We start from the raw sequence: 24066 nt of genomic DNA, 5'->3' as shown, positions 1-24066 counted from the left end.
CTGCCAAGAGCCATCGTTTATTCTCTCTGTTGCAAAACATTGATAGCATGTGGTTTGGTAGCAGATTTTGATATTAGGATCTAATACCCAGCTGTGAGAGTCTAAGACTCAGGTCTGGATAAGAGAGAGCTTGAAATTCAAACAAAGGATTAGAGTGTGCCATTAGTGTCTTTTAAGTACAGAGAATTGTAACTGTTAATTCTCCAATTTACAAAAGTAATGTTATCATTTCTAGTATGACCTTAGGAAACGCGAGAAAACATAGTCTTTGTCCTTCGGTAGCTTTCATGAAGCTACACTTTGGGTTTTGGTTATTTGGTCTGGTTTCCAGACCAAAAGGGCACTCACATTCCTGACAGATTTTGACTCCTCCTGCATCTGAGGCCACTGGGTTAAACATGAACCAAGATAAGCAACAGCCTCCGTAGACCTGCAACACCCGGGAGGAACTTAAAACCTCATTAGGGTTCAGTAGACACGGGACCATGACTTCCGTCTACACATCCTAGGGGTTATTATAAGCTCACGGTAAATTATTCAAAATCCTAAGGGAAAAACTCAAGATGGAAATATTTTAATCCATTTGATATCTTTGATATTATCATGTGGACCTAATTTAACTATCTGTATCTCTGTCCATGGGAACAGAGCTCCCAAGTGTGCTGAAAACAAATTGTTGATAGTTAATAAATTGCTCTGTCATCTTATAACTTAGTCAGTTACTGCTTTAGATTTCATCAGAAATTTTATACCTGAATCAGTTTGGCTTTGAAACTAATAACATCGAAGTGATGTGACAATTATAAAAATAACATTATTAATGAACGTTATTATTATAGTTATATACAGGCTGGAGAGCTTTCTGTGGTCTACCTCTAGTTGGTTAATATGTCTCTTTTTTTTGCATATGCACATTAAGTGTCCTCCTGGGTCAGAATGAGATAACTATTAATAGCTCTGAGAGCTTTTAGAAAGCTAAACCCAAATCATACAAGACCAGTTTTTAAATATTTCATGACTACAGGACAAAGATATAAATAGGGCCTTTTATTTCTTAAGTGAGATGTGGGTAAAAACCTGAGAAATAATTTTAAGTATCCAGGAACCTAGATAAATTTCCTTTTATGTACAAATATTATAATGTTTGAATACTGTGATGACGGGGATTCAAATCATAACATTTTAGTAAACACTGTATTCAGGGAGAGCAGTGCTACTCTCTGCAGGAATTGGATTAAACAACTCATATCCCATTTTATCCACCCTAAAAAGCAGTAGACTTAAATAATAACCCTGAGAAAAGCTGGCTATCTTTTTTAACAGTAGATTGCCTACCTACTAATACATGTGCAAACCCTGAATTGAGTGCAATAGCAATAGCTAACTCTTGCTGTTTCTCTAACAGCCCAGAAAAAAGATGGCATTACTGTCCAACAAAGAGGAAAATTAGGGTTAAATCCACCCAACATTTATATAGCACTTTTGTCTTTGAGGTTTTTCAGACATTAATTCACCGGATACCTAATAACTGGTTTCTCCTTTCCTAATCTTTATCCCTGAACATATGTTTAGATAAATGATAGATTAGATAGATGATAGGATGGATAGATAGATAGATAGATAGAAAGGTAGGTAGATAGATAGGTAGATAGATATAGAGAGAGAGGAGAAAAAGAAGCTACAACAAATTTAAGAGAAAAAGTAGTACAGAGTTGAAATGTCTTACTACCGGGTACCCAAAATATCTGTAAACAGACATCCTTTTTAAGCCTCTAGTGAAATAAATAAGCCAGTAGTAGTTGAATTCTGTGATTCAAAACCTTTTTCCATCAAACTATTAGGTACCTTAAATTTAACACATCATTTTTATCATATCACCTTAAAACTTCTAATCTCCAGTGATTATAAGTGATTTAATTTAATTTTAAATTAAGTGATATGGTAAAAGTTTTCATACCAAATACTCAGCTTTGTCAAGTATTACTGGTGGAGAATATAATGAGAGTGTTTACAGAGGGATCTGGTACATAAATCATTGATCTGATCCTCTCTCAGTGCGTAACTTAGAGCCAAGAGTTGTACTTGAACCGCAACATAACATTTCAGAAAAATTTTCTTTTGCCATTTTCTGCTCTATAAATTAGACACTATAAACTTACTTTCATGCAGAAATTAAAAAGGTCTTGAAAATTCCCAAGGATTACTAATTTAAAAAATTGCACTTTCCTAACAAGCTCTTAATTTTTCTATTTCAATGCTACTTTGTACCTTTGACTTTTTAAATGTTTGAATATACAGTGGATGCGTTTGAAATCTTATCCTTTATTTTAAAGGTAGAATACTTAAGTAATGCTACTTAATGCAGTAAAATGCACGACATTATTATCTGATGAGAGACTAATGCCAAAATAACAATTACACCGCAGTTAGCTGCTGAGATCAGTTTTAGAAGAGAAAATCTTAAAAAAACAAAAACTAAATGTATATAAAATATTCATAATAAAAATTCTAGTGACCCACCCCTCCTTTTGAGAGAGGTAGCTTACTTTAAAACTATTTTATATTATTTTAGTACATTATATTTTTGGTTTTGAGTGGCAGTTAGTCTTTAACCTCGCTCTTTTTTCAGACTGACATGCACATGTAAAAATAAATAATATCCCCAAAATACAATTATGTATCTATATATTGATGATACTCTTGGTTTTTAGCTAATAGAAAATATTTGTGCTTCCACCTATTTATTCCTCCTTTAGGGAAATTCAACTAATTTGGAGATTACATCTTCCTTTTTTCATTTTTTATATAAAAAATTCAACAATATATAAGTATATTGAGTAAATGGGCTCCTCTATTCATCCTGTTTCTTTTGCTCCCACTCTCCTGGATTGAACCACTTTATATTTTTAACAGTTTGGGTCTTTGTCCTGCAGACATCTTTTGGTTTTATTATGCATCTTGCTTATTCTTCCTCTCCTCTCCTCTCCTCCCCGCTCCAATCTTGCCCTTCCTTCCTCCTTCCATCAACACTGCACTGTGGTCATGCCTTCCCATCAGTACAAATAGATCTACCTCTATCCTTTCAGCTCGGCCTGGAGAAGAACTGGCAGATGAACACGTCCTGCATGGTGGAATGTCCTGTGAACTGTCAGCTTTCTGACTGGTCTCCTTGGTCAGAGTGTTCTCAAACATGTGGCCTCACAGGTTTGTTTGTGCTTTATTTGGCATTCGACTGATGGTCAAGGAATATGAAATAAAATGTCCCTCTTGCTTTAAGTCACATCAGATAATCTGCAGAAAGGTTGAATCGGGGTATCTTTCTTTCCAAAACATCTAGGCCTTACTTGTTCCTCTAATCTCGGAAGAAATGTCTTTGATGCCTTCTCCCAATAAGATATGTGCTTGCACACCTGTAGTGTATCACTGTGGTTGTATCACTTTGTATCTCTTAAAGGAAAAATGATCCGAAGAAGAACAGTAACCCAGCCCTATCAGGGTGATGGAAGACCGTGCCCTGCCCTCATGGAACAGTCTAAGCCTTGCCCAGTGAAGCCCTGTTATCGGTGGCAATACAGCCAGTGGTCTGCATGCCAGGTGCAGGTAAACAATCTCAAGAAGTTGTATGGAAGTGTGTATTCTTTATCTGGAGAGACTTGGTTTCAGAAATATTTCCAGAGCTTACAGATAGCATGTTTCCTGTTAAAGATTTTAGGTACCTTGCCATTTCATAACTGTTTAATTAGTTTTGATAACAAGCACTCCCTGTCCTGTATTTTAAAACCATTTGGAGACTGATTCATTTTAATGAAAATTTATTTGCCTATCCTTGGCTAGAAAACAAATAAATTGTTCATGCTATGCTTTATAGCTAGTGCCCTATAGGACTTCTTCCCTAGGGGTTCAAATGCTCCTTTAACTGCTCATAAATCAAAATCAGTGGTGCAGAGATGACTGTAAGCGATGAGCTAACTAATGAATTATTTTTTTTCCTAATTAGTTATTTCTTCCTCCATTTCAGGATGCCCAGTGTGGCGAAGGGACCAGAACAAGGAATATTTCTTGTGTAGTGAGTGATGGGTCAGCTGATGATTTCAGCAAGGTAGTGGATGAAGAATTCTGTACTGATATTGAACCCATTATAGATGGTAATAAAAAAGTGGTTCTTGAGGAAACCTGCACCCAGCCTTGCCCAGGTAACAACAGCGAAACAGAATTTGTACTTTGGCCATTCCTTACCAGGACCAGGGTGGAGAAGGGGTTGCATGTATAAGTCTAAGTTAAGAGATGTCAGCAGTCTTCTCATTCAGTAATATCTGTGCCAACAGCTAGACACTGTAGTGTGGATGAAAGGGCACTGCCTCCTTACTGCCAGGTGGGGGTGAAGTCCAATTCTCCTGCGTGGCCTCTGTTGACACTCACCACCCCCCTCGAGTTTTAACTTCCGCAAAGAATGGAAATTAAGGCCTTAGGCTTATGCTTGACAGGGAGAGTATCAAAATTCTACCCCTAGATATATTAGCTAAAATATATTAGCTATTAGATATAATAGCTAAAATTCTACCCCTAGATAAGTTACCATTCAAGAGTGAGAAAAAATACTATCATGGAAGAAAAGTTTGAATGAAAGAAATTCTGATTTAGTGTTGGACACAGAGGTACAAGCAGGAAAATGTAGAAATCAAACGTTGTATATCAAGTAGTTTAGAAATAAATAGCAGGAAGTAATAAGTTAATGATTAGGAATTTGGGCTTGATGCAGAGGACTTTAGGGTAGATAGAAGGTCAAAATAACCTCAGTGTCAAGCATGACCCTATGGCCTTAAGAAAGATATGGGGGCAACAGTGTGTTGGTGGGCTAGAAAAGAACAAGATTGGAAGTGAATTGCCTATCTTTTTAAATTTTCATTTTATATTGGAGTGTAGTTGACTGACAATATTGTGTTAGTTTCAGGTGTACAGCATAGTGATTCAGATGTGTGGGTGTGTATGGTCTTTCTCAGATTCTTTTCCCATACAGATTATTACAAAATATAAGTAGAGTTCCCTGTGCTGTACAGTAGATCTTTGTTGATTATCTATTTTATATTTGGTACTATGTATATGTTAATCCCAAACTCCTAATTTATCCCTCCCCCTCACCTTTTTCCTTTGATAACCATAATTTTGTTTTCGATGTCTGTGAGTGTTTTGTAAATAACTTCATTTGTATCATTTTTTTAGATTCCACATATAAGTGATATCTTATGATATTTGTGCTGCAGTGAACATTTGGGTGCATGTATCTTTACAGATTATGGTTTTCTCTGGATATATGCCCAGGAATGGTTTTGATGTGCATTTCTCTAATAATTAGCAATGTGGAGCATCTTTTCATGTGCTTCTTGGTCAGCTTTATGTCTTCTTTGGAGAAATGTCTTATTTAAATCTTCTGCCCTTTCTTTAATTCTGTTGTTCTTTTTTGGGGGGGGGGGTGTTCATTTGTTTGATATTGAGATGCATGAGCTGTTTGTATATTTTGGAGATGAATTACCTTGACAGTCGCATTGTTTGCAAATATTTTCTCCCATTCTGTGGGTTATCTTTTCATTTTGTTGGATTCCTTTGCTGTGCAAAAGCTTCTAAGTTTCATTAGGTGCCATTTGTTTATTTTTGTTTTTATTTCCATTACTCTAGGCGGTAGATCCAAAAAGATCTTGCTGCGATTTATGTCATAGAATGTTCTGCCTATGTTTTCCTCTAAGCATTTTATAGTGTCTGGTCTTACATTTAATCCATTTTGAGTTTATTTTTGTGTATGGTATTTGAGAATGTTCTAATTTCATTCATTTACACATAGCTGTCTGGTTTACCCAGCACCACTTATTGAAGAGACTGTCTTTTCTCCATTGTATATCCTTGACTCCTTTGTCATACATTAGTTGACCATAGGTGCATGGGTTTATTTCTGGGCTTTCTATCCTATTCCATTGATCAATATTTTGTTTTTGTGCCACTGCCATACTGGCTTTTTTGCTCTATTTTTTTAAAAAATATTTTATTAGAATATAGTTGGTTTACAATGTTTTGCTAGTTTCTGCTGTACAGCAAACTGAGTCAGTTAGACATATACATATATCCACTCTTTTTTAGATTCTATTCCCATATAGGTCAGGACAGAGTACTGAGTAGAGTTACTGTGCTACACAGTAGGTTTGTATTACTTATCTGTTTTATCTATAGTAGTGTGTATATGTCAATCCCAATGTCCCAGTTTATGCCCCCCTACTTTCCCTCTGGGTAAGCAACCATAAGTTTGTTTTCTACATCTGTGACTCTATTTCTGTTTTGTAAATAGGTTCATTTGTACCATTTTTTTAGATTCCACATATAAGTGATATCATATATTCATCTTTCTCTGACTTACTTGACTCAGTATGACAAATGTCTAGGTCTATCCATGTCACTGCAAATCGCATTATTTTGTTCTTTTTATGGCTGGGTCTCTACAGACAGCATATATTTGGGTCTTGTTTTTATATCCATTCAGTCCGTCTATGTCTTTTGGTCACAGCACATAAAGACTGAAAGTGAAGGGATGGAAAAAGATATTCCATGCAAATGGAAATCAAAAGAAAGCTGGAGAAAATACTCATATCAGACAAAATAGACTTTAAAATAAAGACTCTACATAATGATCAAGGGATCAATCCAAGAAGAAGATATAACAATTGTAAATATTTATGCACCCAACATAGGAGCACCTCAATACATAAGGCAAATACTAACAGCCATAAAAGGGGAAATCGACAGTAACAAAATAATAGTGGAGGACTTTAACACCCCACTTACAGATGGACAGATCATCCAGACAGAAAATTAATAAGGAAACACAAGCCTTAAATGAACATTAGACCAGATAGACTTAATTGATATTTATAGGATATTCCATCCAAAAGCAGCAGAATATAGTTTCTTCTCAAGTGAACATGAAACATTCTCCAGGATAGACCACATCTTGGGTCACAAATCAAGCCTTGGTAAATTTAAGAAAATTGAAAGTTTTCCGACCACACGCTATGAGATTAGAAATCAATTACAGTAAAAAAAAAAAAAAAAAAAACTGTAAAGAAAACACAAACATGTGGAGGCTAAACAGTATGTTACTAAATAACCAATGAATTACTGAAGAAATCAAAGAAGAAATCAGAAAATACCTAGAGACAAATGACAATAAAAACACAATGATCCAAAACCTATGGGACACAAGCAAAAGCAGTTCTAAGAGGAAAGTTTATAGCAATACAGTCTTACCTCAGGAAACAAGAAAAATCTCAAATGAACAACTTAACCTTACACCTAAAGCAACTAGAGAAAGAAGAAGAAACCCAAAGTTAGTAGAAGAAAAGAAATCATAAAGATCAGAGCAGAATTAAATGAAATAGAAACACAGAAAACAATAGCAAAGATCAATAAAACTAGAAGCTGGTTCTTTGAGAAGATAAGCAAAATTGATAAACCATTAGCCAGAGTCATCAAGAAAAAAAGGGAGAAGACTCAAATCAACAGAATTAGAAATTTAAAAAGTTAAATGGACACCACCGAAATATAAAGGATCATAAGAGACTACTACAAGCAACTCTATGTCAATAAAATGGACAACCTGGAAGAAATGGACAAATTCTTAGAAAGGTACAATCTCCCAAGACTGAACCAGGAAGAAATAGAAAATATGAAAAGACCAATCACAAGCACTGAAACTGAAACTGTAATGAAAAAACTTCCAACAAACAAAAATCCAGGACCAGATGACTTCACAGGCCAATTCTATCAAACATTTAGAGAAGAGTTAAACCTACACTTCTGAAACTCTTCTAAAAAAATTGCAGAGGAAGGAACACTCCCAAGCTCATTCTACAAGGCCACCATCAGCCTGTTACCAAAATGAGACAAAGATATTGCAAAAAAAGAAAATTAAGAATTTTCTTAATTCTGTAATAAAATTAAGAAAATTAAATGTAAGACAGAATACTAAAAACTTAGAGGAAAACATAGGCAGAACACTCTGACATAAATCACAGCAAAATCTCTTTCCATCTATCTCCTAGAGTAATGGAAATAAAAACAAAAATAAACAAATGGCACCTAATTAAACTTAGAGGCTTTTGCACAGCAAAGGAAGCCATCAACAAAACAAAAAGACAACCACAGAATGGGAGAAAGTATTTGCAAACAATGTGACTGACAAGGGATTAATCTCCAAAATTTACACAGCTTGTGGAGCTCCAAATCAAAAATACAAGCAACTGAATCAAAAAATTGGTGGAAGACCTAAATAGACATTTCTCCAAAGAAGACCTACAGATGGCCAGAAGGCACATAAAAAGATGCTCAACATTGTTAAGTATCAGAGAAATGCAAATAAAAACTACAGTGAGATGTCACCTCACACCAGTCAGAATGGCCATCATCAAAAAATCTACAAACAATAAATGCTGGATAGGGTGTGGAGAAAAGGGAACCCTCCTACCCTCCTGTTGGTGGGATTGGAAATTGGTACAACCACTATGGAGAACAGTATGGAGGTTCCTTAACAAACTAAGAACAGAGCTACCATATGACCCAGCAATCCCACCCCTGGGTATATATCCAGAGTAAACTGTGGTTCAAAAGGATACATGCACCTGATGTTCATTGCAGCACTGTTGACAACAGCCAAGACATGGAAGCAAACTAAATGTCCATTGACAGAGGAACAGATAAAGAAGATGTGGTACATATATACAATGGAACATTACTCAGCCATTAAAAAGAATGAAATAATGCCATTTGCAGCAACATGGATGGACCTAGAGATGATCATACTAAGTGAATTAAGTCAGACAGAGAAAGAGAAATATCATATGATATCACTTATATGCAGAATCTAAAAAAAATGATAATAATGAACTTATTTACAAACCAGAAACACTCACAGACTTAGAGAATAAACTTATGGTTACCAGGGAGAAAGGCAGGGAGGGATAGATTGGGAGTTTGGGAGTGACATGTACACACTACTATAGATAACCAGCAAGGACCTACTGTATAGCATAGGGAACTTGGCTCAATATTCTGTAATAACCTAAATGAGAAAAGAATTTGCAAAAGAATGGATACTTGTATGGGTACAAGTGAATCACTTTGCTGTATTCCTATAACGAACACATCATTGTTTATCAACTATACTCCAATATAAAATAAAATTTAAAAAAAAGAAATCTGTGGTAAACGATGTGAAGAAAAACTGCAAGATCCCATAGTAGCATAGAACAGGGCAATTCACCATTTTAATTAAAGCAATTACAAATCCAGGAGGAGGCTGGTCTTCTCTTGTAAAGTACAGTCTATTCATTTCCATTCCTCTCTTGCTAGTTTTCTCCAATGATGGCTTTTGAAAGCTAGCAGCATGTGAGCTAATAAGCTTTAAAGAGTAGAATACTGAAGTAGGAAATGCATTTCAGATACTTAATGTCTTTGGCAGGCAGAGTGTAGTTTTATTATTACAATGTTTTATATGGTCAAAATATAAAAATATATTTGGTACAAGTCAATGCCTCACACTTATTTGCTGTTATTAAATCTTTGAAGCTTGATGTGGATTATTCTGGAGTGATAATTATATAATCCCCAGACTACCATTAAAAGATTTATTGAGTTTTGTGTCAAAATACACTATGTGAAGTGATATAAGCACAGAGATAAAGCCTGTTAGTAAAAAGGTATATTTTACTTCCACGTTGTTTGCAGTCACTGAGGTGAAGTTACACTACATTCATATTGACAGGAGTTTCTCTATCTTATTTTTAATAGTTTCTCTTGCATAATTAAAAACTGAGTAAGCCAAAGTAGCATTTCCTAGGGGATATAAATATTCATAAAACTTTCTTTGACTACTTAAAAATTCTTCTTAGTTTTTTTCTTAGCACTTCCAAAATTTATTAGAATTTTCTTCATTTTAGGATGACATTAGACAGAGTAATAATGACACACTATAGTAAAGGTGTACAAAGATCACTCCACTTTAGTATTATACATGTATCTGCTAGTCAGTAATTCATGTCTTTCCAGGATTTCTTAATCCTGGCACAAGAAGTTTCTTCATTAATCAGATCTCCAGGTAATTTTGTGCCAACATTAGATATCGTCAGTATAATATAAGGCAATATAAATTATTCATGCAATATGGCTGGAATAATTAAAGTGATAAGAATCCCTTATGGATTTGTGTTTATCAAAATGTACTGCATCCTCTGAACAGTATCACCAAGCAGTCAGTCCTGAAGAATGAATGAGTATACGAGAAAGGTGTATTTCATTAAATCTTCCCTGTTCTGAAAATGGTTGAAGATGAACACATGATATACTATGGCCCAACAATTCCTCTATAACTGTAACTATTTTCTAGTTATATACCCAAAAGAAATGCATATGTAAGTTCACCAAAAGACTCATACTAAAATGTTCACAGCAGCAGTATTCATAATAGGAAAAATTTACAACTCTCCACATGCCCATCGATAGTAGAATCGAAATGTAAATAGTGGTATGTTTATAAATAAAGCACAGCAGGAAAAATGAGCAAGTTAGAGCAACATAAATATGTGATGGTTCTCAAAACATAAATGAGTGAAAGAAACCAGACATTAAAAAAGTACATATGGTTCTATTCCATGTATAGCATGAGGAGGGTTTCTGAGATTCTGAGAATGCTCTGTTGCTTGATTTGGAGGTTGGTTACATGGGCATTTAATCAGACTGTGAAAATTCAGCTATCTGTGCATTTATGATGTGTCATCATTTTGCATGTATATATTACTCTTCAATAAATAATTGAAAAAAAGGGAGGAAGTTGACTGAAGATGTAGATCAGAGGAAATTGTGTGCATTTTTGCCACTACTGCAGCTGCTTGGTTAGCTGTCTCACCTCCACAACTTTGGGAAGAAACAGAAACCAAGCATAAATACCAGCTTTCTCAGCCTTGGACTTAAAGCTCTTTGAAATTCTGAACACGTAGAAGACAAATCCTATGTATATTTCCAATTTCTTTTAATAGTACCAAGTGCTTAATAAACCCCTTTATGATGTTAATGACAAGAGTGATAGTAGCAGGTTTTAATCAAGTATTGTTGTCACTTAAGAGAAGGGAAATCATGATGGACAAGCTCCTTCAAATCATAGTTTATCTTTGATATCATTAAGCAACACATATGCTATACTCAGTAACATCCACTCAGAAAATAACACTATTAATACAAACTTACAAAACCACATACAAACTTGCAAATATTAAATACTTATACAAATCTTACAAATATCATGAATGACTGGCATACCTAAAAACATTGCTCAGTAGGGTTAAACATAAAATGATTATCTGGCTGGCTATTCTTTACGGGTATGGGTATAAACTACAAACCTGTGTTTTGCAGGTGACTGTTATTTGAAGGAGTGGTCTTCCTGGAGCCTGTGTCAGCTGACCTGTGTGAATGGTGAGGACCTAGGTTTTGGTGGAATACAGGTCCGTTCCAGAGCGGTGATTATACAAGAGCTAGAGAATCAATATCTGTGCCCAGAGCAGATGTTAGAAACAAAATCATGTGATGGTGAGTGCTACCATTCATAAAATCTATTTATTTTAGTTTTGTGTTGATAAGCAAAAGTATAAGATATAAAATGTTCTGTTAAATAGGCAAATTTGCTAAGATATCACTTAAAGTTGAGAATTAAGGGTATGATTCCGAATTCTAAATATTTAGAGAATAAGTCTTGCCACCCTTCATAAATGAAATATTGTAAAAATATTTCCAAGTTTTATGAGCTAAAGAAGGCTGAGATAATTAGGAGCAAGTTATTTGTACACCTGTAGCAACCCTGATGATGTGTGAATCTAAGAATATCCTCAATTTATTTAAATCAAAAGAAAGAAAGAGGGCTTCCCTGGTGGCGCAGTGGTTGAGCGTCCGCCTGCCAATGAAGGGGACGCGGGTTCATGTCCCGGTCCGGGAAGATCCCACATGCTGCGGAGCAGCTGGGCCCGTGAGCCATGGCCACTGAGCCCGAAAGAAAGAAAAATTACAAAGCAACACAAAATGAGATATTTTACTATATTCTTGGAAATTGATAAATCTAAGTATTGGTAAGGATTAGTCTGAATTTGACATACAGCATATATAAAAATACATCTTTATATGTCTGTGTGTATATATGTACATACACATAGAGCCATGCACCCAATATAAACAATAGATGACATTCACAAGAACCACAGAGCATTAAAATGTTCTAGTTTGGGAACACAGAAGCAATCTAAATGAAAAAAACAAAGAATTGTTATCTAGTGGAGAATGTCTTGCTCAAGAAACAACCCTCTCATTCCTGCTTGTGTTCTGAAGCAATTGAGTATGACATATATTAGCAAATACGAGCCAAAATAACATCTATATTACTGAAAAGTTGAAGAAAGCTTAGAATGTTGGAGAACAATGCTTAAAATGAAAGCCAATTGAGCTACATGCCTTAACCCAAGAATTATAGAATTATCCACCTTCTTAGTTAAGTCTTCTCAAATTTACCAACCAGATAAAACATTTCATATTCCTGGGTTGGTAAAGGAGAGAAAGGTCAGAGGTTACAATGAATGAAATAATTCCCAAGAAAAGAAAAAGAATTGTTTACCCTGAAATGACAATGAAGTAAAATTAGGAATCAGTAACAATTGCAAAGAAATTCTCCCCATGCCCACACAGAAGTGAAAACTGAAAGCTACATTTCTAGAGCATTACATATCAAATGTTATGCAGGATGCAGCACAGAAGTACTTAGAAGGTAATTTGAAGCTTTACATTCTTATATAGGAGGGAGAAAAGTTTAATAAGAGCTAGACTTTCAACCCAATTTTTTTAAAAAAGGGAAATAGAGCGTATACAGTACTGATAAATACAAATTCAATGAGATAGAAAACAAATAAACAAGATAATAAACAAAACCTATAGCTTGTTTTTTTTAACCAAACTAACAAAATAGACCACCTCATGCAAAATCAATGAAGAAAAAAAAAAAGGACAAAAATTACTACTATTAATAAAATAGTGTTTAAAAATATAATTCTATGAATAAATTTTGCTAATAAATGTAAAAACTTGACAACAATTTAGAATGTTATTTATGAAGAGTAATAGAGAAACTAAACCATAGATTCTGCAACTATTAAAAACACAAGTCTATCAAATATTCTCACACATGCACACACTAAAACCTAAATGGCTTTAATAATGAGTTTTACTAAAATTTAAAGAAACAGACAACTCCCATTTATTGTGAAATCTTAAGAAATAAAACAAAGTTGGGTAGAAAAAACAGATGACGAAAATCTCCCCAATATAACACCAAAATCACAAACAAAAATGAAAAAAAATTCTTTTAAATCAAAATTTGAATCTTCTACACTGTAAAATAGATCATAAACAAAGTTACCGGACAAGCCACAGACTTAGAAAAGATATTTGTGAAGTCAATTTTAAGGAATTAGTGTCTAGAACAACTATCCTAAATCTTTTCAGCATTCCAAGACAATTTCATACTTGTAAAATTGCTGAATACCCCAAACTGCTTTTCTCTGTGAGTTATATATATCAAAATTTTTCATATTAAAAAATGACAACTGATGTTTTAAACTATTTGATAATTTATTTGAAACAATCATAAATCAATTTGTTACCATAAATATTTCCTGAAAAATAACTATTTTCCAAAACAAAAAGAAAATAACTTTAATTACAGGCAGGGTCTCGTTTTACACTTTTTCAAATCTCTGGCTTAACATCTGGCTTAACAGAAGACAGCTGGCTTCTCTTCTCTGCTTCTGCATTCAGTCTATTGCCATCTTAGTTTAGTTTATGTATATGAAGAAAATCCAGCCTTACTTACCCAAGTGTGTAGTTAAAGGGGAAAATCCTCACACACGTACTCTGAAAGAATGTCAAAGTCTTCCCTGGTCCCTGGACCATAATTTGAGAATTGTTATTCTAGAATAAAAAATTCCCACAACGCAATATGAAAAGGCATAGATTTCAGTAGGAAAAAAGGGGTGGGGGAGCCAAAAGATATACAAGCAATTCACAAGAGGAAAACTAAATGCCCCAAAACATTTTTCTCACTGTTTAATAGCTTTGGTAATCAACTACAAGTTTAAAATGACAAGATAGCTTTCCATACCCACAAGACTGATAAGAAATTTAAATCTGGAATTTATAAATGTTTGTGAGGGTTTAGAGTAATAGTAACTCTTATTCAGGGCTGGTGGGTATATAAACTGTCACCTTTTAAAGAAAAGAATGAGCTGTATTTAGTAAACTTTCAGCTATCCCTACAGTGATACCCAGAAATTTCCCTTCTAAATATTTACCTTGAAGAAGCACCAGGAGGCTTGCACAAGATTGACCACTGAGGCACTGTTATAATAGCATAAGTTGAAAACAACCTAAAAGTCCACCCATAGAGGAAATAGCTAAATAAATTGTAGTAGATAGTACCATGGAATTCTATGTAGCAGTTAAAATAAATTGACTATGTCTGCATTAAAAAAATCATATAGAAATATTTCATTTATAACATTTTATGTTATATATAACATTGACTATTAAGTTTCAAAAAGATGTATGTATCATATGTATCAGTATGATACTTTTTAAATTTTAAGACTGCCTAAAGGACTTCCCTGGTGGCATGGTGGTTAAGAATCCTCCTGTCAATTGTTCAACCCCTGGTTCGGGAAGATCCCACATGCTGCAGAGCACTAAGCCCGTGCGCCACAACTACTGAGCCCACGCTCTGCAACTGCTGAAGCCCGCGTGCCTAGAGCCTGTGCTCTGCAACAAGCCCGTGCACTGCAACGAAGAGTAGCCCCTGTTTACCACAACTAGAGAAAGCCCACACGCAGCAACGAAGACACAACACAGACCAAAAAAAAAAAAAAAAAAAAAAAACCTAAAAATAATTCTATAAATCATTTATAGGTTGTATATATTTATACTTACATTCTATTTATATTAAAAGAATTTAAAACATCACAGAAATGCATGTATCTACTTCAGAAGACTGGGTATTGCTGGAGAAACAAGGAGGGAGGATCAGATCAGGAAGCAATATAATAGAACATCAAGTTTGTTACTTTTTTTTACTCATCAACAAGCAAAAAAAAACTAAAGCAAATATGACTAAATGGTAATATTAGTTAAAATTGAATGATGGGTAACTGAATATTTTAAAAATTATTCTCTGTCCTTGTCTGTATGTTGGATATTTTATAATACTTCAAATTAACAAAATTAAATTGAAAATCCAGGTTCACATTAGATAGTATGACAGCAGACGTGGAAAATTAGTTGGAATTTAGGTATGTATCTGGAATTTTGTAACATTTATACGGCAACTTCCAGATAATAACTTGACATTTGAATCATTCAGGATGGACTTCTCATCCCTTTCCAACTGTTTATAAATATTTTATTAATACCCTATCTCCATGACTGTTCCGCTGGCCTACAGAATGCCTCTGTTAATGTTTATTATGTTCCTGCAGATGGACAGTGTTACGAGTATAAATGGATGGCTAGTGCTTGGAAGGGCTCTTCCCGAACAGTCTGGTGTCAAAGATCAGATGGTATAAATGTAACAGGTAAACCTCCCATTTCTTTGTTCTTTGAAAGTCTTCCTGTAACACGCATGTAATTGGTTAAAGAAAATAATTAAGAAAACGAAGATATTCTTTCAGTATTCCACATGTGGTTGGGTTCAGGACACCAGAGCTATGCACCTGATGACCAATGACAAATTATTTTACTGTTTAATGTTTCAATTAAATTCTCCCCCACCCAGCCATTTTAGACATTGCTGCTATAATTTAATTAAAATACTGTCTAATTCTAATAAATGATAAGTAAATCTCAGATTGTTTTTCCTATAAATCTTATATATTAATAACTTACTTCTTACATGCTAAGAAAGTCAATATTTTGTTGACTCTGTTTCTGTGCCTTAAAGGCAATATACATGCAGTCCAAAACTATTGCCATGAGAATATGATTACACAAATCCAAATATTTTACTTAAATTCAGAAATCTATGATTTATAGAAGATCTATTGGTAAAACTCAAGCCCAGAGCATATGAGTAGCCAATCTGCCTACACTGTCCCAAGTCAAAAATCATTGTACATTGAAAGAAGAAATCCAAATGAAAACTTTTTTTGAATTTCCTTTGACCCCAATATTCCCCCAAGAGCTACTCTAATCTACAGTTACTGAAGTTTCCTTATCTGAGTCCAGTAAATGCAAGGGATCCCAAAGACCCTTTGAAGAGGGAAGAAAATTGGCTCCAGAGATGGAGTGAACCACCCTGCAAATTTTCTACAAAGAAACCAGGGTCAGAACAGAACCTCAGCCTCAAGCCCATGGACCCAAAGATCTAATGTCTCTTCTTAAACAATGTATTTGTAGAGATCTAATCTACAGGAATCTGCATAGAAGAGCAGCAGCCTGAGTATTGACAGTTAACTGTTCAGGGGGACCTGCTGACTTGCTGCCATTGTTTTGACCCTCTGGCAGGGAGAAAAAGTAATGTGCATTTTGTTGCCTCTGAGTAATGTCCATTTATAAATTTAACTGTAATAGCTACAGTAAGATGACAGGAGTGGGGGTTGATATGCTCTTTGGAAAGCATTAATTTTTATATTGTATTTTAAATTACCTGGATTTATTGAAACCTAATTACTCATTTCCTCCTTATGAAAGCTAGAGCAGGATGTCAGATTGTATTCTTGTGAAGATAAGATTTTATACTTGAGAAATCTGTGTTAAGAAACACTTGATAATAGCAACTCCCAGTGGATACATCTATAACAAAGAAAAGACACCTACCAAGAAACGCTTTGCTCTCTCATACTGTTATTTTCTGGAAGAAAAATCTGTTCCAAGCACACCACTCTCAGAGGCAACAGGGGGAGACACAGTTCTAGGAAGAGAAGCACAGGCTTTCTGAACCCAAAAGCATTATACAGGTGGTCCACTCAACTCAGATGTTGAAAATGTCTACATTCTTCTTTAAACTATTCAGAGGGTATTTTACAGCTTTCCCAGAGAATCCTATTAGTTTTCAGTGTTTTTTTTTCCCCAAATGTGGATGCAAATAATAGTTGTCTGCCTTTTCTTGTACGTGTTAAAAGCTCTTTTCACACTGAAATTGGGGCTATTCCCCAATGCAAAGGTAAGTCAAATTTTAAAAGACTTACTTACCTGTAGAAATCATATTTTCAATTTCTTTTCCATATAAGTAAAGTATCCCATGTATTTATTCCCTTCTAATGCTGTTTTATAGCCCCCCCCAAAAATGTATAAATGATTTATTTGTGATAAACTCTGTATGCATTCTTCTTCCATCTTTTAGGAGAGATGAGATTCTTTATGAGAAATAGACAAGCATGTAAAGTATATTATCTACCTTGATTGATTGCTTTAATTTTATGAATAGTTGTCCTTATAAGAAACTCAAGATGCTGTTTTACTTTGTCTTCATATGTTTAATGATGATAACTTCAATATGGCCATGTAACTGCAACTGCCTTGCAATGACTAACTGCTTTTCCATAACAATTTTTCTGTGAATATTTTGTTTACGATATAGAGAGATAAGGCAAGGAATTAATAGGCACCTTTGATTAGATTCCAGAGGATCATCAATTCCACAAATAAAGGAAAAATTTTGCTTTGCTAAAATTCTAAGTTGAACAAGTATGGTTTGAAAGTATCAGTTCTTTCCATGCCACCAATAGTGTTTCTTTATGACATCTATTCTTGTCTTGAGACTTCATTATAACAACTTCAGCACACCTGAATTAGTGATTTTCTCAAAAAGAAATATGTATTATAAAAATACATATACAAGATAGTTACATGAATTAAAGGGACATCTAACATGGAAACACTATTTATTTGAATAACCAAGAAAGAATTTTAAAAAAATATTAAATCTGCTTTTTCGTGCTGGACTTGGTCTCAGAAACTGTGATAAATAGCTTGCAGGCAATTAGTGTTTTCAAAGTAGCAACTATAAAATCATCCATTCAACAGGTGCTTACTGAGCACCTGCTGAGTGACAGCTACTATGCTGTCTCCTTTGAATAAGAAGAGCCTCAAGATCCTAAATAAAGTGGTCAAGGTCAACCAAATATTTCAGTCAGCTGCCCTCAGAAAAGGCTGTGGGATTCCCAAGGTGGTTCAGGATTCAAAGACAAGTCTACAACAATGATGTATTTTTAATCATTGCAAGAGATGCTACTTGTCAAAATATGATTTTCTGTTCTGCAGGGGGCTGCTTGGTGGTGCGCCAGCCTGATGCTGACAGGTCTTGTAATCCACCGTGTAGTCAACCCCACTCGTACTGTAGCGAGGTATGTGTGAATTCATTAGAGTAGGCAAGCCAGCTTCATCATTTGTCACCCCACTGCCTCTGGTACAGTCCATTCCCCCACCCCAAAAAAGCATGTCTTGAGGCATCAAAATTCTATTTTGGGACCTCTCCTTTTATCACTATAAACAATCCTGAATGCACTTGCTTCTACTGTTAGAATAAGTTTGTAAAGGGACAAAAAGTGTGTTCTTTTTTACGTAGTTATGACAGAAATTACGTGAAGTAAATTCCCAGAACAATATTTCTTTAAAGCCTGCTCTTCAAGTCAGGTCTGTTATGCTTACAAAGATCACCTTGCATGTACAGCATAAGTCTTGTTCTCCTGCAGACAAGGATATGCAGTTGTGAAGAAGGGTACACTGAAGTCATGTCTTCCAATGGTACACTTGAGCAATGCACACTTATCCCCGTGGTGGCGATACCCACTGTGGAGGACAAAAGAGGAGATGTGAAAACCAGTCGGGCAGTACATCCAACCCAACCCTCCAGTAACCCAGCAGGACGGGGAAGGACCTGGTTTCTACAGCCATTTGGGCCAGGTGAAGTGACTAGACAGTGTCGATGTAGAATTCTCTAGCTATATATTTAACCAATGCCAAAGGATTAAAAAAATGAGCAAGCATTTTCATATGAGTTAATTATTTTATGTATAGTCATTTATGTTGATACTGCCATATATTATTATAATTTTCTATTATGAAAAATGCACTCATGCTGAAAATTCAGAAAAATGAAATTACTTTCTTCTGAGAAAAATTTTAGGATTGATATTTATTTTAATTTCAGTCCTAAATTTAGAAGTATAATTATTTTCACCTTGAACCAAGAAATCTGACAATGAAAATATTAGGAAAAAAGTGTTGTCATTCAGAACTCGAACAAATTAAACTATAAAGACATTAAAGAATTTTCCATTTCACCACAGAGTGTTAAATATTTGAACCTTAAATAGCAAGATCAGCAATGCAGGAGATACTTGGCAGCCAGACCAATTTCTACCAGCCCTTACGGTTGGCACACTCAAATACTCAGAATCTATACTAGCACCAGATAAACGGGGGCAGGGAATGGAGCCTTCCTGTCTAGATGGGACAATCTAAACTTGGAGACTGACCAGACACCTGTCATATTCAACAGACAGCTCGTAATATATCTAGTAATGGACTTGAAGCCCATACAGACAAAAGCTTGAAGCCTCATCAGACGCTATCCTTACTCTATACCTTTTCTCTCTTCAGTTGATTGAACCATATGCTTAGCCCTAGAACTAAGCTGGTGCTTAAAAATGTGCTGCAAGAGCTATATGGTAACTAAGATCATGACACTTTTTCTCACACCCTAGAGGGATGACTAGTTCATGACCGAAGGAAATCTCCAAGCAAAGCCAGGCATAAATTACTTCCTGACTCCGTTAGAAACATGAGAAAGGAAGGAAGTGATTTGCATAGCCAGCACATCTCCATTTTTAATGCATTTAGTCAAAACACTTTCCCTTACTGGTGAATCACTATTGGGAATTTTTTTTAAAGTATGTTCAATATTTGGGTGATTCATATTTAACCACATCATCCCTGCCTTGATTAGGTTTCGAGCTGAAAATAAAATTTATTTTGTAAAGCTGACCTGTTTCTGTAAAGCATGGGAAACTCTTCCTCTCAGTGTCCAGGACAGTGGACCAGCAAATGACCATTTGCAGTCTTGACCCTGAACAAAAATCCAAGCAGATGTCCTCACCTCACATCAAAACTGATTTTTAGGGGGCTTCCTTGGTAGCGCAGTGGTTGAGAGTCCACCTGCCGATGCAGGGGAAATGGGTTCGTGCCCCGGTCTGGGAAGATCCCACGTGCCGCGGAGCGGCTGGGCCCGTGAGCCATGGCCGCTGAGCCTGCGCGTCCGGAGCCTGTGCTCCGCAACGGGAGAGGCCGCAACAGTGAGAGGCCTGCGTACCGAAAAAAAAAAAAAAAAAAAAAAACTGATTTTTAAAGAGAGAATATTATTATTGTCATTTTTCATTTAATATATAGTTTTCCTAAAGTGAACATTTTAATATATTAAAAAGGTACATGTTCTAAAAACATACAATTAGACCTTGCTCTTGGTTTATGAAAAACCCAAAAATATTTGTTGAATTTCTCTCAGGGCAAATAAACCCAATAGAGCTCTTTCGATTTTGAACCCAGACTCAAATTTTTTAAATCTTTAGAACTGAGGGGAAAAAAAATGTATTTAGAATATTAACTTCGTTTATTTCCATCAAGTAGAACCCCTAATTGATCCAGCTCTAGGCAAAAAAAAAAAAAAAAAAATTTCATCATACTAATTTGCTTCTGATGCCTTCCAAATATTGGATAAACCAGAGTCTCTGTGGGGTCAGTTTGCCCAATCTATAATTTTAATTCTAAAATCATATGTTTAGCTGTATGTGTGCAACAGAAAATATATGTTGGTGTGAGGATCAAGTTCAGTTAGGCAAAGTCATTAGTAGTATCAGTCGTTTGAAGTTTATTCAGAATATAAAACTGAGAAGTTCAAAGAGAATGAGACCAGAAAACCAAATTTTAAAAGTTCCTGTCATAAAACTGGAAAAAAAGAAAAATTCCTGTCCTGATTCCATACAATAGAAAAGGTAGAAAAAAGTTATTTAGAGATCCTTTTATATGGTAATCAAACTTGGCTGTTTTTACAAATGATATTGTCAAATCAGTTTTAAAGCACGCTCTAAGTATAAACTAGATAAAGGATTATTAATTTCAAAAATGTTAAATATATTTACTATCAATTCATCTGGAAAAAATATTTAAATGACACAGTTTACATTGAGATACCTGTCAGATACCTGTCCTCAAAGTTGTAGGACTTTCTTGAAATTGCATTATTTTTTCTTCTCTTCTCACAATTGCCATTCTAAAGAGAGAATGAAAATCAGAAGAAAATGTTTATATTAGCGTTACACATATATTGGGTTTAAAAGAAAATTCAGATAAGAAGCAGCAGAAATGTAGACCTGTTAACTTGAAATCTGAACTTGAATTCCAACTTCATTGCTTTTCAATTCAATTTTCATTGATAGTTTATCTTTCATGAAGGACTATCTTAACTCACTATAGCAGCTTTGCATTAATCATTAATTATGCCTAAGCAGTAATTCATTTTGAGTTTTGAAAGGACTTGGTCATATGTGACTGGTCATTGGTTGTAGTTAAAGACTGTCATATATATACCAGACTAATGTAAATTAATGACTAATATCCATTCTTCTTAGATGGGAGACTAAAGACCTGGGTTTACGGTGTAGCAGCTGGGGCGTTTGTGTTACTCATCTTCATTGTCTCCATGATCTATCTAGCTTGGTGAGTGTTTAAATATTTCAAAATCTAAGGGGATCTCTATTTCAGAGGAACCACTTTCAACTGGCCATAACCAGGAACAGCAATCTAATGTCTCAAATAAGTATTCCACATTAGTGGTCATCTGAATTTCTGAATAAGCATGGCTTTAGTCTTAGATAGTCTAAAAACTACCAAATCTGAGCCATTTAATTTCTGAAGATGAGCCAGAGCTGCCCCAGGTCATCTTCTCAAGTATGTTCTCCTTGGTTCTGTAAGCAAATATTACTTTGTATACTTAGGATGAACTGTAGATTTTTATATTGAATTTCTGAGGAAGATATTATATTATTATATATTATATAATATAATATATAATAATATAATATAAGATATATTATTATTATATTATACCCAATTCAACTATCTTTTAAAACATGTATTAATTATAAATTGTGTTATTTATAAAAGTTTATGGACAAATATAAATGATGACACTATAACATTATTTCCATTGTTAGTACTAGAGGAATTCCATTTAAACAATTCATCTTTTACAGGATAATAAAATATTTGAAGGGTGCTGTTTCAAGTTTATTCAGAGCATAAAACAGAAATTTAAAAAACAGAAAATCAAATTTTAAGGTTGAATTTAGGCAGTGTAGGCAATTAAGCAATTTAGGTTTATCATTGCTTCCAGTTTTTTCATTTAAAACAATAAAACAATTGCAATTGAATATTGATTTTCTTTCTCCCAACTTTAATGATTTTTTTTTTTTTTCCTTTACAGCAAAAAGCCAAAGAAACCCCAAAGAAGGCAAAACAACCGACTGAAACCTTTAACCTTAGCCTATGATGGAGATGCAGACATGTAAACCATAACTTATCCTGCAACAACCAGTCTCAGCTTTCTATCTTTGCTGTAGATATCCAGAGGCCACAAAGCTATTCAAACTGTATGGATTAAAATACATTGTAACTTCTTAAAAGATCATCATAAGAGTGAAAATCACAGTGCCACTGGAGATATCAAGACAGTACCACTTACATAGAAACCATCAGCCTTGAGAATTCTAGGAGATTTAGTTGAATACATGCTGCATTCTGAGAGTTTTATGTGATCTTTCTGAAATCTACCAACTGATAATTCACTTTCATCTCTAAAATACGGTGGTGGGCTTGGCCAGTTAGGATGCCTGATGCAAGCCTCTGTCTGCAGTTAACCATAGTAACATTTTTGCATGAAGAGTTTATACCAAGATCTCTACACTACTATAGTCAAACCTAACAACATATATACTCAATTGATGATACACATTATGTCAGATTATGTACTTGTTAATAAGCAATTTTAATGGTGAATAAAGATAAACTCTAAACTGAGCAGAAAACCCACTGAATAAATTCAGCATCCTGGTGATTGATGGTAGTTTCATTGACCTGCATTTCAGAGGCAAAGACCCTTTTATAAGACTTAATTCTTGTCTCTCTCCAAACTACAAATGCTGGACAGGTACTAGTACCTTAGAAGAGTCCTCAAGTTCAGTATTTTATAGTGGTTATTGTCTGGAAAACTAATTTGCTTGTGTTAATACAGTATGTTTCTACTTTCTCTAATTTTCAAACTGGTTGCCTGCATCTTTTTTGCTATATGGAAGGCACATTTTTGCACTATATTAGTGCAGCATGATAGGCACTTAACCAGTATTGCCAGAGAAACTGCCTCTTTTCATATGGGATGAAGACATCTGTGCTCAGAGTGTCATGGAGACATTTACAAGTTCTTGTGTCCTAAAGAGAGTAAAGTTCAGTTGGGATGGCGACAAGGATGGAATTAGCTATTACATCTGCTGCACACGCTTCCTCATCACCGCAGCCATTGTGAAATCAACAACATGGCGGTAATTTAAGTGTTTAAATCCTGAACTCACTAACTCTCCAAAAGATGGATCCCTCTAGTTGGTTTTTAATTGTACTTTGAAGGCTGTTTATGACTAGATTTTTATACTTGTTATCTTTGTTAAAAAAAAAAAAGAAAAGAAAAAAAGGAGCTGGTTGTCTTTTTAATTTTGAGCAGATGGAAAAAATGTGTTTGTGATTTTTGTAACTAAAAGAAATCAAAATTGTGTGTTGATTATTTCTTTCTCCCTGATTTGTTTTCCTAGTTTCCTATGGAATGTCTTTCAAAATCCATTGTTTTGTCTTTCTCACCAGTAAAATTTGAAGTGAATCTTTTTAATGTATGATATCAAAAAC

The 24066-nt window shown here is 34.8% G+C and overlaps 1 protein-coding gene across 1 annotated transcript in view; it reads left to right on the top strand.

Annotated features, from left to right (window-relative positions):
* Window positions 1–23832, top strand: part of THSD7A (thrombospondin type 1 domain containing 7A) — a 456022-nt gene extending 432190 nt beyond the window's left edge. The window contains exons 20-28 of the mRNA XM_059074016.2: window positions 3087–3204; window positions 3455–3600; window positions 4019–4193; window positions 11449–11622; window positions 15600–15695; window positions 18382–18464; window positions 18813–19023; window positions 21747–21834; window positions 22601–23832. Coding sequence (XP_058929999.1) covers window positions 3087–3204; window positions 3455–3600; window positions 4019–4193; window positions 11449–11622; window positions 15600–15695; window positions 18382–18464; window positions 18813–19023; window positions 21747–21834; window positions 22601–22685 — 1176 coding nt within the window. The 3' untranslated portion in view covers window positions 22686–23832. The remainder of the gene's footprint in view (window positions 1–3086; window positions 3205–3454; window positions 3601–4018; window positions 4194–11448; window positions 11623–15599; window positions 15696–18381; window positions 18465–18812; window positions 19024–21746; window positions 21835–22600) is intronic.
* The last annotated feature ends 234 nt before the right edge of the window (window positions 23833–24066 follow it).

This window comes from Kogia breviceps, chromosome 9 (genome assembly GCF_026419965.1).
Source record: "Kogia breviceps isolate mKogBre1 chromosome 9, mKogBre1 haplotype 1, whole genome shotgun sequence".
NCBI lineage: Eukaryota > Metazoa > Chordata > Mammalia > Artiodactyla > Physeteridae > Kogia > Kogia breviceps.
This window is presented reverse-complemented; position numbering and strand designations above follow the sequence as displayed.